A 17,374-nucleotide genomic window follows, 5' to 3' on the forward strand; every position below is an offset into this window, starting at 1 on the left:
TAAGTCAAACAGGCCATGCCGGCTGTTACCTGTCACCCCTCTAGCATCTCCATCGGCACGCAGTTCATCTAGAGGAGCAGCTTTCCTTCGAGAAGACACCAGGAGGAGGGAGGAGGAGGACTTCCCCTCAGACAGCCAGACCCTGCCATTTCTCTTGCCTAGCTTGAAAGAAGTGATGTGAGCCTAAGACCCTGAAGTGGCAACAAGCAGAGCGGGGCGGCCAGCTCGGGCACAGCCCCAGCCCCTCCTGGCTGACACCTTGCCCTAACACAGGGGAGGGAGGCCACACTGAAGATTCCACCTCAGGCTGGAAATGCACCGCCGTGTGTGAGGACTGCTTTGAACTTCCCTCTTCTGGATGTCTGCGGACATCTTCCTGCTGGCTGACCCGTAACTGCATCAGGGGGATGCCCAGGGCTGGGAGGGAAGGGTCCAGCCCAAACCAGTTCAAGAAGGAAGCTTGGGGGGCTTCCTCCAGCCAGAGCCTGGCCAGTGGGGGCCAACAGTTCCTGGCACAGGCTTTCTGAAGGAAATGCTGCTACCTCCAGTAAACCTGAGGGCAGAGTTGGTGGACAGTTCAGGGAGCCATGCACCTGGGGTCGCTGAGGAGTGGGACAGTGGTGTTGGAGGAGCGGCAGTCTCAGACACAGAAAGGGAAGGAACTTTTCTTAAGTACCTATTATGTGCCAAGCCCCTTCCGAAGGTTAAGTCATTTAATCCTCACAGCGACCCTGAGAAGAGGAATTGTTATCCACAAATCCAGATGTGGCTCAAAGAGGTTCAACAGCTTGCCTGAGGGCGCAGAACCAGGAAATGACCGAGTTGAGGTTTGAACCCAGATCTGATTCCGGAGCCCCTGCTCTGTCCACCATGCTCACCCAGACTGAGTTGGCTGTGGTTCTTCTCTCTCGCTGGAGGTCTTTATGAACAGAAACGGGTGAGATATGGTGAGATATGTAGGACAGGGCTGGCCCCTCCAGGGAAGGAGCCTGCTAAGTTCTTTCCTGGGCTGACCTGTGAGTCAGAGGCCACGAGGCCTGGGGCCGTCCTAACTTGCAGGCTGACCCTTACCTTGCAAGGAACCAGGTGTTTTCCCACCCAGCAAGGGGTGAGTAAAATGTTTCCAAGAGGTCGTGGTGGGGGCTGTGATGGTCAGGGCCTGGCACCTAGGAAAAGCTATAGAAACAGCAGGTGTGTGTTCTCTCCAGTACAGGGTGCGCCCACAACCCTTCTGCAGGGGCTCAGCCTGAAGCCGGAACTCAGGAACACCAAGCCCGAGGCAACCTGCAGCCTTGGCTTGAAGCGGGGTAAGGTTTGTGGCAGATGCTGCTGTTCTGCAGAGACAAGGGGATTCCCAGAGCAGGGCACTGAGGCTTGGCTGGTCTAGTGTCCACAGCTGAGAAAAGCGGCTGCGCTGTGGGTGGGTTACCCTCCCCAACAACGTCTCCTCCCTGGAGAGGAGACATCCCTGTGCCAGGCCCTGGGATGCCAGGGCCACCAGAGCCATCGGGGTCCCACAAATGCAGGGTGGCACTACAGAGGATAAGTCTGCCTTTAAACCTCAAGCCAGAGCGTGGGCATTCAAATGAGCATTGCTGTGCGAGGCAGACCCCTTGGGAATGTACCTGCCTGTTTCAAACATGCTCTGGTATTTCCAGAACTCCTCTTTGGGAACTGCCTTTGGGGCCGTTGTGAGCCCACCTCAGCTGTCCTCCTAACCCGTCAGCCCACTTTTCACCAGAAGTGGTGGTACCCCACGTGGTCACCCACCTGACCCTCCAGACCTGGCCTAGGGTAAGTTTGGGCTGTTCGCACATATTGAGTCCCTTTCAAGGAAAGGGCACAGCCCACTGAAGGGATTCCCAAGAACGTGCTGAGGCTGGGAAGCTGCTTCCAAAAAGTGAGTCTAAAGGGTTTGCAGCCACCTGGAGGGGTCAGCATTGGGTTGGCTGTGTAAGTGCTGGGATTGCTGGGAAGCTGTTAGAAATGAAGCTGGTGGAATTCCCTGCCATTGCCAGGTGACTGGGAAGAGAGGAGGCTGCTGCCTAGTGGGCCAGCTCCTGGGTTGCTGAAGGTGCCAGGGAGTGAGAGGGGGGGTGTCATGCCCCGGCTTTCTCACAGCGAGGCTCATGTCTGCTTATCAGGGCTCAAGTCCTGACCACAAGGCCGAGCGCCGGTTCAGCGTGGCTGAGCCACAAGGCCGAGCGGGCGTGGACCTTGGGCTTGGTGTTCCTAAGTTCCAGCTTGTGACCTTGGCCTACTTGCCTTCTGTAGCCCTCGGCATTTTTGTAGGTGACAAGGGATGGATTAATTCACCTCTGCCAGCTTCTCCAGGCACAGTGAGGGGGAGCATCTGTTCCTGCTCACGGAGGGGCTTTGGGTATTTCTCATGGTCGTCACTCAGGAAACGCCTAGCGTAAGTTGTAAGCAGCAGGCTCCGGGCTGAGCATTTCACACATGTGATCTCCTCGCCACAAGCCTGTGAGGTAGCACTAGTACTGTCTCCATGATGCAGAGAAGAAGAGACGAAGTGACTTGTTCAAGCCAAGGGGCAAAGAAGAGGCAGCCACGAGTCTGACCCAGAACCGGATGTGAACTTGGCTGCAGTGGCCATCTGCTCCTACCACCACCCTCTTGTATTCTCAGGCCCACCCAAGACACTCTGGGGAAGGGCCCATTCTTGAATCACAGCCCCAAGACAGAGGTGAGCCCCCGAGTGCTACAAAACTTAGGAAAGTACGCGACTACCATCAGCATCTTGTCTGAGTGGCCTCCAGAGGACCCTGTCACCTCCAGGGCTGGGCCCTGACGCCCTGAGACCTGCAGCAGGGTTTCTTGACCTCTTCGTGACCCCCTTTGGGAACTGTCATCCCACACACATTCTGACAGGTGACAGGCCTCACCCGACCCTTGGCAGAGAATTACTGTGAACAGAAGACAGTCTTTCAATGGACTATTCTCATTGGCCAGAAGGATTTTTCTCAAACTGTACCTTTAGAAGTTTGTTTAAAAAAAATTTTTTTTTTAGAGACAGAGTCTTGCTCAGTCGCCCAGGCTGAAATGCAGTAGCACGATCAGAGCTTACTGCAGCCTCGGACTTCTGGCCTCAACCCACCCTCCCACCTCAGTTGCTTGAGTAGTTAGGACTGGAGGAGCACACCACTGTGCCCGGCTGGGAAATCATACTATTCCTTTATTCAAAAAGTATCTGTTACGGACCTAATCTACTCCAGGCTCTGGGGACCATGGTAAACGGGAGGAAATCCTCACTCCTGTGCGGCTGTTTGCTTCTTCCAAACAGGTGTTGCCCCAGGCCAACCTTCTGCAGCCAGAAGAGATGGTCATGCAAGACCTGTGGGGCTCCTGACATGGTCTGACCTTCCCCTCGGCCCAAATTGCAGTCCCTCTGGTATTCCCAACAGGAGGCTGCCCGCACTCTGCCAGAACTCATTCAGCGATGAAAACTTCCCCCTGCAGCCCCTGCCTTCTGTCCCCTCTGTCCCCTCGCTGATCCTTATGTGGAGCTGAACTCTGTCTCACCTCAGCCTCCACTGGGGTCCGAGTCTGCCATCTGCTCCTCTTCACATGACTCGAGAGTCAGGAGAGGCGGCACCCCAGCACCCTATCCTAGCCCCCAAAATACACGGAGGAAGGACATTCCATCTGCTTTTCTGCTCAGCTGTCGCCTGCAGGGGAGGAAGGTGCTAGACGCAGGTCGTGGCCCTCATGTGGATGCCCACAAGCTTCAGGCAACCTGCCCAGGGTCACTGTGCTGAACTGCGGAGAGGCCCTGGGAGGATGAGCAGGACCCTGAAGCTCTGCTGTCCCACTTGAGGGACCCAGAGAGATGCAGCATGGGCCAGGGCAGAGAGCAGGACACGTAAGCTGTCAAAACGTTTGGGCTGCCTGCCTTTGTCACCATTCCCATACCATCGGCCCCAGTGAGCCCCCGGACGACAGATAATGGGCTGCTGTTTAAACGAATACAATCATACAGCTCGTTCAGCCGCTTGTGTCAACACTCCAGCTGAATGAGAGGCTGAAGAGCAGGCCGGCCAGCCAAGGAAGGTCAATATTGACTCAGGCCCTCCTCCTGGGCCCAGCTTCAGCCTGCACACACACTGCTGCGGTCCAGCAGCAGCTCAGGCCAGACCAGCCCTCTGACCTCCGTTTACTGTACCTCGAATCCCAACTCTTGCCTGTCCCCTCCTGCTGCACAGCACTGGGCTTTCCTGGCCGTGCTGTTATTTCTAAGGCAAGACCTGAAGAATGGCTTCCTGGGAGGGCTGCAAGCCAGGAACCTTCTCACTACCCTAGATTCTCCACAGCCTCTGTGCACAAAGGTCTGAGTCCTCAGCATAGGGTCCTCAATGCCTAGGTAGAAGGAACCTCTGGCATCCCTAATCACAAGATTGCCTTTTTTCCTAGAGCCCTTAACTTTCCAGACCTCTATTTCATCTCCTTATACTCACACCACCACTGTGAGTTGGGCTGAACCTGCTGGGCCCATTTTAAAGAAAGCAGGGAGCTGGAGAGAGGAGGAGGAGGTAAGAAAAGAAAGGTATGCTAATAAAGTGCCCACCAGGAGAGACTGTGCTAGGTGCTTTTTATTAGTGTATTTAATGGCCAATTGTAGCTATTGCAAGGTCTGTTTTACAGATGAAGAAACAGAGCCTCAGAGAGAAGTAACTGTCCAAGACATGAAGTGTGGAGCTGGGATTCAAAGTCAGATCTCTCCAACTCCAAACTCCAGGCTCATCCACAATGCCCAGTGCCCAGAGAAGTCAAATGACCTGCCCTGGATCACACAGCTATGCGTAGCAGAGATGGGACTGGAAGCTCAAGCCAGAGGGCTCCCTCTGTCCCAGGCAACAGTTGAGGTTCCAGAGTCACCCATGAACACATGAACATGTGTGACATGCAGGGAACGCTGCTGTTTCTGATACCCAAGCCAGATCCTCTTCCAGAAATGGCCCCTTCCCTCGGTTACCACAAGGTCCAGAGACCCTCAGGGTCTCTCACTACTCGAGTGCCCTCCAAGGACCCCTACCTTTACTTTATTCCTATTGCTTTGCTCTAATACCCTCTGACAATAGCTTGCCAAACAGCCAGACTGCCCTCAAAGCTCTCCAGGATGGGAGCACTCGGAGTGGTTTAGCCCTTCCCAACATGGCAGCTGGAGGCTGATGAGGCAGTTACTCCCCACAACCGCCTTATGAGGAAGGCATTCGCATTCCCATTTTACAGATGAGGCCATTTATAAGTTCGTAGAGAAGTGAAGCAACTTGTCTAAGGAGTCAAAGGCAAAGTCTAGATGGATTCAAACCCCACTCTCTTTGGTTCCAAATGTGTCTTTGACTACTGTCCTATGGACCATGTGGAATTCATGGCATTGCAGGCTGACTCTTAACCTTGCATGGAATCAGGCGTTTTTTTACCCAGTGTGGCAACCTATGCCACACCAGCCACGAAAAATGAGCATGGATACAGACCTGAGCCCCTCTGCCCCCTTCACCCAGAAAAACAAGTCAGAAAAGCCCCCCGCCCCCCCCCACCAAAAGAAAAAAAACAAAACCAGAATGGGGCAAGTACAGAAAATGCAACCCTGGGAGCTCTTCATGGCTTAGCCTCCAGGGCTCCTAGCAGCACCTGCACTCCAGATCGGATGCCACCTGAGCAGGTCTGGAGACCTGGGGAATGAGCAGTGGGCTGGGATGTGTGGAGCGGCAGCTTCACCTATGACTCCTGCAGGAGTCTCCTGCGGCTGCCTCCCACCCTGCCCTGCACAGCCACTGGGCCTGCCACCACCCTTCCTGTTTGGGAACCTCTTCCCCAGCATGAATTCCCTGCACTCTGCCGCGGTGACACCCTCACCCAGGACTGGCATCAGACCTGATGGCAATCAGACCTGAAGATGGGCCCAGGGGCAGGGCGGGCCATTTGAGGCCTTGACGTCTACCAGCCTACCGTGGGGCCATGGGGCAAAGTGGTGGAAGTGACTTAACATGCACCCACTAAGGATCGAGAGACGGCACTTGGAAGGGACCACCTCCGCTGCCTAGCAGTACCAGGAAGGAGCCAGCCCAGGAGGGCCACCTGCCTTTCCACTGTCCCTCCCTGCCTGCTCTTCAAAATGGGTGCAGAAGGCTCTAGGGCCGGGGGCCGCTCGCTCACTCACCTTCCGGCGCCTTCCGCCTGTTCCTCGAGACTCCTCACCCGCTCTGGACCGCTCTCTTAGGTGCCGAGGAGAGGGAAGACCTGGGACCTTCCTGGGCCAGTCCTCCGCAGGCCTGCGCGGAAACAGATCAGAAATGCATTATGGCAAATGTAGCGAGTGTTCCCGCGGGTGTTGCGACTGGCTGGCGTCCAGGCGTTGGGAACCGCCCCGCGCCCGCCTCCCCACTGAACTCCTGGCTCAGGTGCAAGAGGCGGCAGCCTCCTTGCGGGGTTCACGGGGAGAAGGGGACGTTGGGCGCAGCACCGCTTCCGGGGCGGCCCCTCTCCCGCCGCACTCCGACCCGGCGCGGCCACCCGGCTCCCGCTCGCAGGCCCCACTGCTGCGCCCTCTCGGGGACGCGAATGCCCCGAGCCGGGCGGGCGCCCGCGGAGGGAGGTCCCGCTCCGGGGGCGCGGAACTCCAGATGCTTACGCCCAAGGCCCCTCGCCTGGCGCCAGCTGGTCCCGAACTTCGGGGCATGGGCACCCAGGAAGGGGGCCGCGCGTGTTGGGAGGCCTGTCCTCTCGCCGCGACCCTCCAGGGCAGCCGGGGCACCCACCTGCGGAGCAGGAAGCCCAGGAACGCTCGAAGAGGCCGTGGGAGCCGGGCCCGCCCTCCGCGGGAGGGACCTCGGCGCGGGAACGCCGAGGAGGGGCCGCGCTTACACGTTGGTGCAGCGCCGGCTTCACCTGGCCGCGGTTTTGATTTCAGGGTGTGGCCTCAGGTGGGACTCGGCGGCGAACCCAGAGCGCGGGAGAAGTTGCCGAGGGTCGCTGGGGCCTTGGCCAGGAGCCCCTCTGCCCGAGGGGCGCCCCGCTGCCTAACTCTCTCTCCACCTGCTTGCCCCCAGCTCCCGCCCGCCCTTCGCCTCCCGGCCCTGGCCGGCCACAGCCGCGGGGACCTGCCTGCGGCTCCACGGCCCGGTGGCCGCCTCGCGGAGACCCGAGCCGGAGAACCAGCTGGGTGCCGGCTGTGTGTAAGCACCTGGTTCACTGGCATCGCAGATGCACGCTCCAGAGCCGCGGGCCGACTCTCCTTTGTCGCGGGGCCGCGTGTGCCCACCCACACATCCTGGAGAGCCCACGCGGAAGTCCGAAAACCTGTCACCTTGGATGATCTGTCCCATGCGGACAGGGCCCTAAGACTGTGCTGAGGTAGCCCCTTGCGCAGGCAGGAAAGTGAGATTTAAGGGATTCCAGTTCCCTTGTTAGACCTTGTGCAGCCCTAAGTCCTGAGGACTTTGTAGCTTGAGAGTCCTAGGGCAGGAGACCCGCACCCCAGAGGGCTGGGGCCTGTTCCGGAGCTCTCCGCCTGTGATTTTGTTCCAGAGTCGGCATTCCCTTGCTTGTCCTCAGCAGTCCCTGCCTGAGATCAGAATGGCCATTCCAAGGGGCTCACTCCTGGCTGCCCCCGTGCCATGTTTCTTTTGGGGTACCGGGTGTTTTCTATATTGGGGGAAGGGACAGGGATCACCCGTCGCTTCCCCAAATAAAGAAGTGAGAAGACCTTTGCTCTCCTTGTCGTGGGCCCCCAGAGAGAAGATGTGTGCTCTTGTCTCTGAGTGCTGAGTGCTGAGTGCTGAGGAGGTTCTGGCTTGGAAACTCAGTACATGTGAACTCTAAATGGCTGCCCTCAAGTGGTGGCTGGGTGACTGCCAGTGTCACAGAGCGGGGACCAAGGACAGTGCAGGGATTTAAAAAAAAATCATTGTTGGGCACCTCAGACTTCAATGATTAACTGAGGTCACTATGGCCACTTATTTTAATTCACTGATTCTTTAGACGTATCAATGCTACTCATGACTCAATCTTTTGCATTACAGGCTGTATTGGTTACACACAGTTTACTCTAAGGCACCCACCAAATAGAAATCAGGCAACCCATGGGAACCTGCCAGCCCCAAACGGGTCTGTACCCTGTGTGGCTGCACCACAAGCCCAATGCCCTCAGCTTTCCTTGGAAAAGCATGGTGCCAGGTGCAGACGCTGGCCCTGTGTGCCATGGGACAGTGGTGTGGGAGCCAGCCAGCTAACCATAGGTCCTCGCTGCCATCCCCAACATCCCCAACACAATATTTATATTTAGTTTCTGTTCTCCTCCCCTTACTCCGTCGTCTCCTCCTCCTCCTCTTTGTGTCTTTCCCACGCAGATTCTTTCTCTTTCCTCTGACTGGACAATACTGGAGGCCTGACCCACTTAGACAAACTCTGACCTCCTGTGGTCACCCAGGAAGCTGACTGCTAGGCCTCGGATGAGGGGGCAGTGGGAGGGGGACCAGGTGATACAAGAATGGCTCCCCCCACAGATGAGTTACCCAAGGACATGGGTGCACTGGCCGGATGCTGGCTGCAGAAGCAGAATATGCTGCGTGGAGGCGGGAGAGATTAGTTGCTGAGGATTTGAAAGGAACCATGAACCAAAGCTAGAATGAAATGCATTATATTGTCTAACCTGGAATCGACACCCTAAATTATTTTTACTGATTCATGAATGCACATGCGAATTATTTTCTGTTACTACAAATGCCTTATATACCCAAATCACAGCTCCAAGCAGTACTTTTGAACAGAACTACGATAAAGTATGAATGTTAGAATATTACCAGAAATGAACTGGTATTTAATTTGGTTTGAATCCAGGCTTAGGTATCCTAGAATGGCTACTAGCCAAGTCCCATCCTCACCCTATAGAGAGTAACTCTAGGAAACCCTGGGTTCCTCCCACTCCTTGGGAGCTACAGTGGGTTTGGGGCCTTGAGAGAGGCAGAGGGTCAAGTTAGACTGACTAAGGAGGTAATGAGTCCCCCATCACTGGAGGTATTCAAGAATAACGGTCAGTCGGGTAGGCCAGAGAACTGGGTACAAGACTACACTGGGGAACCCCTCAGGTCCATCACAACACCAGTTTTTTGCACTTCCAGTCTCATCTATGTGAAGTTCAGCTGCACTGGGTTGCACGGTCCCCCCCGTTGCCACCCCCCTCCCCACACATTGAGACAGCTGGGGATCCACACTGAATCATCCATTCAGGGTAGGTCCTGAGTGATGAATTCCTGTGTGTGACTCTCCCCCTTCTCTATTCTCCTCTGATCCATGCCCAGCTCAGCCCTGCCCAGGAGGAAAGGGCAGAACAACAGCACGGGAAGCATCAGGAGCAGTCTGGGGACAGTGTCTCCTGCAGCCTCCACGTGCCACCCTCTGCCTTGTTCCCAGGTTGCCATGCTGAGCACAGGGGGCTCCAGGCACATCCTCCTTTGAGGAACCTTGGCTGCTGGCACAGACCTTCTGGTTGAAGGAATTGTCCATGTACTCCCATTCTACAAATTGGGTAGGAGCTCTGGAAGAGACACCCAAAACGGACATTTCACCACGGGACATGGCTCTTGGAGTGGTGCCATCTCGGAGGTATTGGCAGACCAGTATGGTCTGGGAGGGCAGCAAGGCGGGCACGTCGGGTGGGGCAGGTACTTCCCGGTTCTCCCTCAGCCTGTGACTGTCGGGGCCTGTTGTAACATCTGAGCGCCAACAGCCAGGGCTGAGTGCTCGGGCTAGGGCCAAAGAGGAAAGATACGGATCAGCTTGTGGTTTAGAAAGACAAACACATTATCCCTTCCCTGCATCTTTCTGCTCCATGACTTGAAAAGCTTCCTGGGGATGAGGAAGGCGACTAACAAGCTCTTTTACTCCTTCCAGCCTCCTTCCCCTGGGCGGCTCCGCCCTCCCCTAATAATAGAAATAATAATGGCTGCCAATGATGGCATGCTTCCCGTGGACCAGGCCCCGTACAAAGCTGTGTACCTGTGCTGCCTCCCTCAGTCTTCACAACAACCCTGGGATGGAAGTCCTGTACAATTGTTATTCACATTTGACGAATGAGGAAACTGAGGCTTGGGGTGGTTAAAGAACAGCTGAAGGTGTCCTAATTACTGCTATAGACCAAATGTTTGTGTCCCCCCAAGAGTCATCTGTTGAAACCTATGTCCCCCCCAAGATTCATTTGTTGAAACCTAATCACCAATACGAGGGTATTAGGAGGTGGGGTTGTTGGCAGGTGATTAAGTCACAAAAGCAGGGCCCTCGTGAATGGGCTTCATGCCTTTATGAAACAGGCCCCCAGAGAGATCCCTGGCCCTTTCCATCATGTGAGATTGTAGCAAAAAGACAGCCACCACTGAACCTGGACGCAGGCCCTCCCCAGACACCAGATCTGCCAGCATCTTGCTCTTGGGCTTCTCAGCTTCCAGAACTGTGAGAAATAAATTTCTGTTGTTTGTAAACCACCAGTCCACAGTATTTTGTTATCCAGTCCAGAAAGACTAAGTAAGCCAGTTACTGAGTGGAGGAGCTGGAATTTGAATGGAAGTGTATCTGACCCCAAAGCTGGTTCTCTCAACTCTGCTGCTTAGAGGCTGCTGGCGCCATGGAATGTTTGAACAGGCAGTGGGGAGAGACCAACTCAGACCTTAATATAAGGCATTTGTATTTTTAAAAAACCACTGCCCAGGAAGGCTGTCACATGAGACACAAGAGGGCTGGGGGTGGGGGTAGGGGGACTGTCCCTCCCTGTTTCTGAGTAACATATGAGGACCCCCACATGGCACTGGGTGTGAGGGGCAGAGGGGTCCTCAGGTTCCCCCACTCTGTCACTGAGTCCCCTGCTAGGAATCCGGTGCTAGGCTTTCCTGGCCACAAGCCAGCACCCTGCCTGAAGTTCCTGCATCCCACGTCTGCCCTTCACAGACCCAGCGGCCCAGCCGCCTCAGGCCCTCAGGCAGGACCTGCCAGGGAGGTGGGGGCACGTGTGCTGGATGCTTGGCAGGAGGAGCCCTGAGGAGCCGGGGCTCCCAGAGGGGTCCCCGCCCACTCACCCTGGAGCCCGAGGCCTGGGAGAGAGGCACTCTTGGGGGAAAATCCCTTCCTCCCACTCTCCTCCAGGCTGCCCGGCACCTGCTTCTTCCTGCTCCTCACCCCCATGGGACCACCCATCTCTCTCTGCTGATGGGACCAAGAGGGAGGTGCAAACCTCCGGACCTCCGCGCGTCTGGAAGTGTGAGCCTAGGGAGCCGACGCTGCCAGGCCCTTGGGGCCCCAGGCAGGAGGGAAGTTGACGGAGTCTAGCTGCAGAGCCGTGGAGTCCTGCGGATGGGAGCCCTCTTGCCTCTCGAGACTTATGGCATGTCTCTGGCCTGTTTCCTGCTGCGTGTAATGGAAAGGGTACCTCCTTCCCTTGGGAGGGTGGTGGAATAATGAGGTCTAGAGCATTGGGATACAGGAATATGGAGGAGCAGCACCCCCAAACGGGGTGAGAGGTTCTTAACCCTCAGCCCTCACAGTTGCGGAAGGGACCAAGGAGAAAGCTCCCCTCCCCGACCCCGGGCGTGCACACTGGAGCTTGGTTTGATGTGCCACGGAGTCGAATCCCAGGATTCGTCCAGAAAACAAGGCTACTACCACTTGCTACTAAATCAACCCAACAGGTCTGTTCACCCCAGATTCCGGAAAGAGAGCCCAACGCCAGGGTGTAGCACTGTCTGGGGCCTGGTTAGGTGTTTTGGAAAAGCCCATGGGTCCCTGCCTGGCTGCTGGACAGACGTGTCCTGCTGATACCCTGGGCCTCAGCAGAACGTCGAGCCTCTGTCTCTGCCTGCCTTTCCCTCAGGTTCTGCATGTGTACGAGGCTTCCTGTGCCAACGAGAATATATAAAACCATCCTCCCCAAACACAAGCTGACACTGGGGGCTAAACTTGCTTGACAGTCCCAAAGGGGCCTGGTGACCCGGGAGGAGCCCCTAAGATGCAGGGACCATTGCAGGCTGCGGCACCCATCCCAGGTGCATCCTGGGCTACCCTGGGAAAGGCTGGGGAACAGCAAGAGCCAGATCTGTGGTAAGGACACTCATTTTAGAGACATGATGGATTCATTTAATATCTTCTTGCTACAATTGCTTTGCAGCGCCTGCTCTTAATGGCCTCCAAAGTTTCATCCAAATATCTTTTGCTGGCAGTTGAGCTCTCTGGCTGGCATTTTTGCTGGCAGAACTAATAGCTGGATGCCTTCTTGAATGGGAAACTTTCATTGTCTTATCTTCTCCCTTCTGAGCTTCCAGCGACTGCTCCAGGTCTGAGATTGGGGCAGGGCTGTGACTGTGACACTCCTGCGTGGACCCCAGTGGCTGACTTTCAGGAAGCACAGGTGAGTGTGGGGGAGCGGAGGCCTGCGCCTGACTAGGTGAGGGCCCAGGCCCAAGCTCCAAGGAAGAAAAGGGTGTGAGGAAGCATGGTATTTGTTGCCTGAGGCCCACCTCCAACACTTTGGGCAGAACACCTTAGTTCCAGATGCACAAAACACACAGACTCTGGGCTGTGCGGCCCCCTAGGAACTCTAACTAGCTGGTCCTAGAGTCTGTGGACCTCTGCATGTGCCCTGGGTCAGAAGGCATGTCCTAACGGCCACATGGCGGATCTGTGCTGTGCTGCCACGCTTCTCAGGGTCCTCCCTTCCCCAGTATTCTGGCACACACCGGACAGAGCCCCTGGACTACTGCAGGGGTGGTTGGCCTGCTGGGACATTTAGTTGAACGCTGACGTAGCAGGGTCCTGGTAACACCACTGCCATACCCTCACCAGCGGCTGGTACAACAGCCTCTGCTAGGATGATGGACCTCATCGTCCATGAGGCAGCCCCTCCTCCTGTCCTGACCACCCTCTCGTCACAGGAGCTCTGAATGCTGCTCACTCGTGGCCTTGCATTCTTCCCCCCGGGGCCGGCTCCATCCCTCCCCAGGATCTGAGACCTCTACCTCTCCCCACCTTTCTGGATCCCAGACACATCGTCTTCCAGCAAGATCCACTCTAGTGGAATAGAAAAAGTTTTCTTGTCTAGCTTGGGCCTGGTGACCGGCGACAAGTGACAGGCCTCCTGCCTCTGGGAACTGACCTCTGATGGTGGCTATTGGACAAGTAAATGCCTGCCTGGGGTCAAAAGTCTACACCGATCAGAAGATCACCTGAGGAACAGGGCCTCCCAGGTGCCTCCCCTCCCCTCCGCCCAGAACCTCTGTTTCATCTCTGACACTCATCATGACTCCCTTCTTTGGCTTCAGACATGAAGTTACCTGGGATAAAAGGAACTTGAATCCATCCATTCATAAATTAGTTAGATCTCTTCATCAGAGAGTGGCCTGGTACCCAAGAGTGGCCTGGGTGCCGTGTGCAAAGTTCGTCCTCGGGAAGCACTTGATTGACAAGCGTGGGCTGGGCTGTGGTTTCAGGTCTAGCAGGATGCTGGGGGGATGGCAGGAGGCACCCAGGAGCGAAGGGACCTGCCCAGACTCCCAATGTGTCAGGCCAGGCTGCGTCTCCCAATCCATCAGGTTACCCAGTGGCTGCTGCCTCCTCCTGCACGGGCCCTTGGTAGCACGGGGGCGGGGTGGGGGGCAGTCTGGGTAGCAAGAGTGCTGGGCAGGCAGCTGATGATCCCTGGGCTGGAAACTCACCCTGCCATTAGTTAGCTGTGTGGCCTCAGTTCCCACTTTCCTTCTCTGGACCTGTTTCCCGCTTTAAAATTATGGGGGCTGGATGAAACATCCTCTGGCTTGAATGTGCTACAGCAATCTGAGATGGCCAGCTCATTCCTGGGGCAGCCTTTTCCGCCTCAGAGCTCCTCCTTGCTGGCCTGGGACCGTGCTCTGGTGGTGCAGGAGGCTGTGGAATAACTGGTCCCCTCGCTCCCTCCACCCTCTGTGCTTTCTTGCACAATTCCCTAAGCTGAAAGAAAGAAAATGGAGGCTGGAGCCTCTTCAGGCCAGGAAGCTGAGCCACATAACCAGTCTTCCCGGTTTTAAAGTTTTAACTCTGCCGCTGCTGCAGCCTTCAGGAGTCCTGGTCACCAGGCAGGCAGCAGCAGGAGGCCTCGGGAGAGGTGACTGGTTTGTTGCTGTCTGCCCTGAGTTGAGCGGGCTGGTCCCCGCTGCACTGGGATCAGAGATCAAAACACAGCCCCAGCTGAACTGAGCTTTCTGAACCTGCTTCCCTGGACACCCAGAGGATTCCCTAGCCAGGTCCTTGACGGCCTGAAGGACACAGCTCTGCTTCTGGCCCCATAGCAAGAGGCCCAAGGAGCTGAATGCATGGAGGCTGTGGGCAGACCAGAGCACAAGAGACTGTTGCCTGGGCAGAGAGACACTGGGGTTTGCTGACCGAGACAGCACTTTTGGGGAATAGGTTGCCACGGAGAATCCACAGGTGTACAAAAAAGTCGTCACTGTCCCTCTGTGAATACTTGGGTCTCTGCTCTGCCTGATGTGTCGTGATGAGGTTTAGTAGGAAATGCTGGCCAGCAGAGGTGTCCCTTTGCTGGGGCCGAGGCGGTTGCAGCCTCTCGTGTGGTTATGAGGGAATCTGTTTTTTTTGCATGTGAGTTCCCCCAGCCCAAGAAAGCCTGTCATGCTCTGGGGTTGCCTCATTTTTCTTAGGTGAACAGGCTTTAGGATTACCTTTCCTAAATTCACAGAACAGATAACCCTTTGTAGAAAAAACAGGCTGGGTGTGGTGGCTCACACCTGTAATCCCAGCATTTTGGGAGGCCGAGGTGGGCAGAACACCTGAGATCAGGAGTTTGAGACCAGCCCGGCCAACATGGTGAAACCCCATCTCTACTAAAAATACAAAAATTAACTGGGTGTGGTGGTGGGTGCCTGTAATCCCAGCTACTGGGGAGGCTGAGGCAGGAGAATCGCTTGAACCTGGGAGGCGGAGGTTGCAGAGAGCCAAGATCGCGCCACTGTACTCCAGGCTGGGCAACAAGAGCGAAACTCCATCTCAAAAAAAAAAAAAAGAAAAAGAAAAAAAGGAAAAACGGAAAGTTTCTTAGATGGAGCCTCATAATTACTAGGCATTTCTTTTTGTTGAGACAGAGTCTCGCTCTGTGGCCAGGCTGGAGTGCAGTGGCGCGATCTCAGTTCACTGCAAGCTCCGCCTCCCGGGTTCAAGCGATTCCCCTGCCTCAGCCTCCTGGGTAGCTGGGACTGCAGGCACGCGCCACCACACCCAGCTAATTTTTTGTATTTTATGGTAGAGATGGGGTTTCACCATGTTGGCCAGGATGGTCTCCATCTCTTGACCTCGTGATCCGCCCACCTCAGCCTCCCAAAGTGCTGGGATTACAGGCGTGAACCACAGTGCCTGGCCCACGATTACTAGGCATTTCTAAACCACTTGCCAGGGTGGTCCGGAGCCTGCCGTGGCCCAGTCTGGCCCCTCTGCTGCCGCATCGCCAAGTGTAGGCTTTAGATCGGACGCAGCAGAACGCAGTTCCTCATGGAGTTAGGGCCAGCATGTGAAAAAAGCTTCCAGGTCCCAAAAGGAGTAGGGCCAGGGCCACAGCTAGGCTCTCAATCCCTTCACCAGGGGCAGCCCACTTCAAGTCCTCAAGATCTCCAAGTCTAGACCCCAGAAGGAGGAGTCTCAAGTTATTCCTTAGGAAGTCTCAGTGGACAAACAATGTGCTATTTGGGAAAAAAAATAGACCTGTCATGATTGTATCTTCCCAGCTTTCCCGGGCATTCTGAGAGTTTTCGTTTCTCCTCGGAGGAGGGTTCTTTCAAAGTCACCTCCTCCGTGAAGCCTTTCCTGATTCCCCTGAACAAGGTATGGTCTCTCCTGGCACTTCGTTCCTCTGACACCAGTTATCATCACAGCGGTAATAGTTATCTCTTGCTGAACATGTACGTACGTGCCAGTCATGCCGTTCAGAGCATTCACTTATTATCTTATTTAATCTTCTCAACAACCCTAACTCGCAGGTACTATAATTATCTCTGTTGGACAGGAGAGGAAATTGAGACCCAGAGACGCGAAGTAACTTGCCCGAGTCACCAGGAAGAGGCAGCACCGGGCCTGAGGCTCACGCTGCTGACTTCATGTTAACCAACCACCGTCCTGCCTCTTCCCGCCCTGGTCTGTCTCCCCCAGCCTTCACCTCCTCCTGCAACTGCAGATAGAAGCTGCTGCTTCCTTTGTTTGTCATTCTCAAGTTATCTGTTGTGTCCATCTTTATAAAGTTCTGTGTTAAGAACCATCGCCCAGTGTTGGTGTAAATGTATAAATTATCTGGGCTGGATGGGTCATGGCTGCCAAGTTCAGCGATGAGTCTGGGACACAGACTGGGCAAAAGGACGAAGCCGCCCGGGGGCTGATCGTGGTTTTGTGGCTCCGCTTGTTTCTGGTGCAGTTGGCCCCACGCTCGGCTCAGCTTTCCTCTCCACTGCTCTGCTCCAGGGCTATAAGCATCCCCAGGGCACGAGCTCTGTCCTGCCTGGTCCACCCCCTCTTCCTGCCACCAGTGCTTGCACCTAGTAGGCAGGCCATGGCTGTCATCTGCTTGGCAGCCTGTGCGTCAGAACAAGGTGTGGCCTGGACCCCACACCCTGCCAGGAAAAGACACGGTCCCCTCCATCTCACACCTCACTCTTCTCGCCTTAGCCCTTCCTGGGCCCTAGGGCTGAGCTCTCAGAACGGGGCGGCTTCCCAGGCCCAGGCAGACTGCTCGCCGTGGGCAGGAGGGCCAGCCTTGGCTTCAGCAAGTTGGGAACTCATTCTGCCCTCAGAAGCTTCCATTTGCAATGCTCCACCCCAACCTGCTGGCTATAGTCCGCCAAGCTCTCTCCTTGAGGCCCGCTAGGTGCAGGCAGGCAGATGCCTCCTGATGAGCTTTACTGGCATCCTTCCTGCTGCTCAGGTCTCAGCCCGGGCCTTCCTGCTCAGGGTGACGAGGGCATCTTATGGGAAGGACCTTCTGCTTCAGTCCACAGGACAGCCTCCCATGAGTCCTTCCTGCCTTCCGCACCCAGGACACTGTGTGCAGTGGGCATCTCTGGGCCATTTGGGTGAGGAATTCAGTCTTTCAGTGTCTCAGCCTCTTCCCTGCCCAGTCCCCTATGCAGGGGACCTCTCCCGCAGAAGTGGGCTGGCGTAAGAAGGTCAGCTGTCTGGAGTCCTCCTGAGCCCTCAGGACCCCGGGCGCCTTTTCCTCTCCTGCCCAGCCTGCGCTGGCCCGTACTCTCTGCTCCCTCCTGGCCCAGCCTGCTGCCCGCTGCTGGCCTGTTGTCTGCCTGGTGCTCAACAGCCTCGGCCCTTTTGCCCCCAACTGGGCAGCAGC

The 17,374-nt window shown here is 56.0% G+C and overlaps 2 protein-coding genes across 4 annotated transcripts in view; one reads left to right on the forward strand and one right to left on the reverse strand.

The window, feature by feature from the left end:
• The window catches only part of PAK6 (p21 (RAC1) activated kinase 6), a 38,327-nt gene that overhangs the window by 18,022 nt on the left and 2,931 nt on the right, over nucleotides 1-17,374 (reverse strand). For all 3 annotated transcript variants that reach the window (XM_023189406.2, XM_023189404.1, XM_023189405.1), the window contains exon 3: nucleotides 6,179-6,290. The gene's annotated coding sequence lies outside the window, so the exon portion shown is untranslated. The remainder of the gene's footprint in view (nucleotides 1-6,178; nucleotides 6,291-17,374) is intronic.
• C6H15orf56 (chromosome 6 C15orf56 homolog) lies at nucleotides 6,505-7,678 on the forward strand. Its single transcript, XM_023189407.1, has one exon. The coding sequence runs from the start codon at nucleotides 6,580-6,582 to the stop codon at nucleotides 7,039-7,041; it is 462 nt and encodes a 153-aa protein (XP_023045175.1). The 5' UTR covers nucleotides 6,505-6,579; the 3' UTR covers nucleotides 7,042-7,678.

Source organism: Piliocolobus tephrosceles, chromosome 6, assembly GCF_002776525.5.
Source record: "Piliocolobus tephrosceles isolate RC106 chromosome 6, ASM277652v3, whole genome shotgun sequence".
NCBI classification, from domain to species: domain Eukaryota; kingdom Metazoa; phylum Chordata; class Mammalia; order Primates; family Cercopithecidae; genus Piliocolobus; species Piliocolobus tephrosceles.

What these genes read in the sequence shown, in the direction of transcription:
- C6H15orf56 (XM_023189407.1), top strand. Translation starts at nt 6,580, where the DNA reads ATGCCCCGAGCCGGGCGGGCGCCCGCGGAGGGAGGTCCCGCTCCGGGG.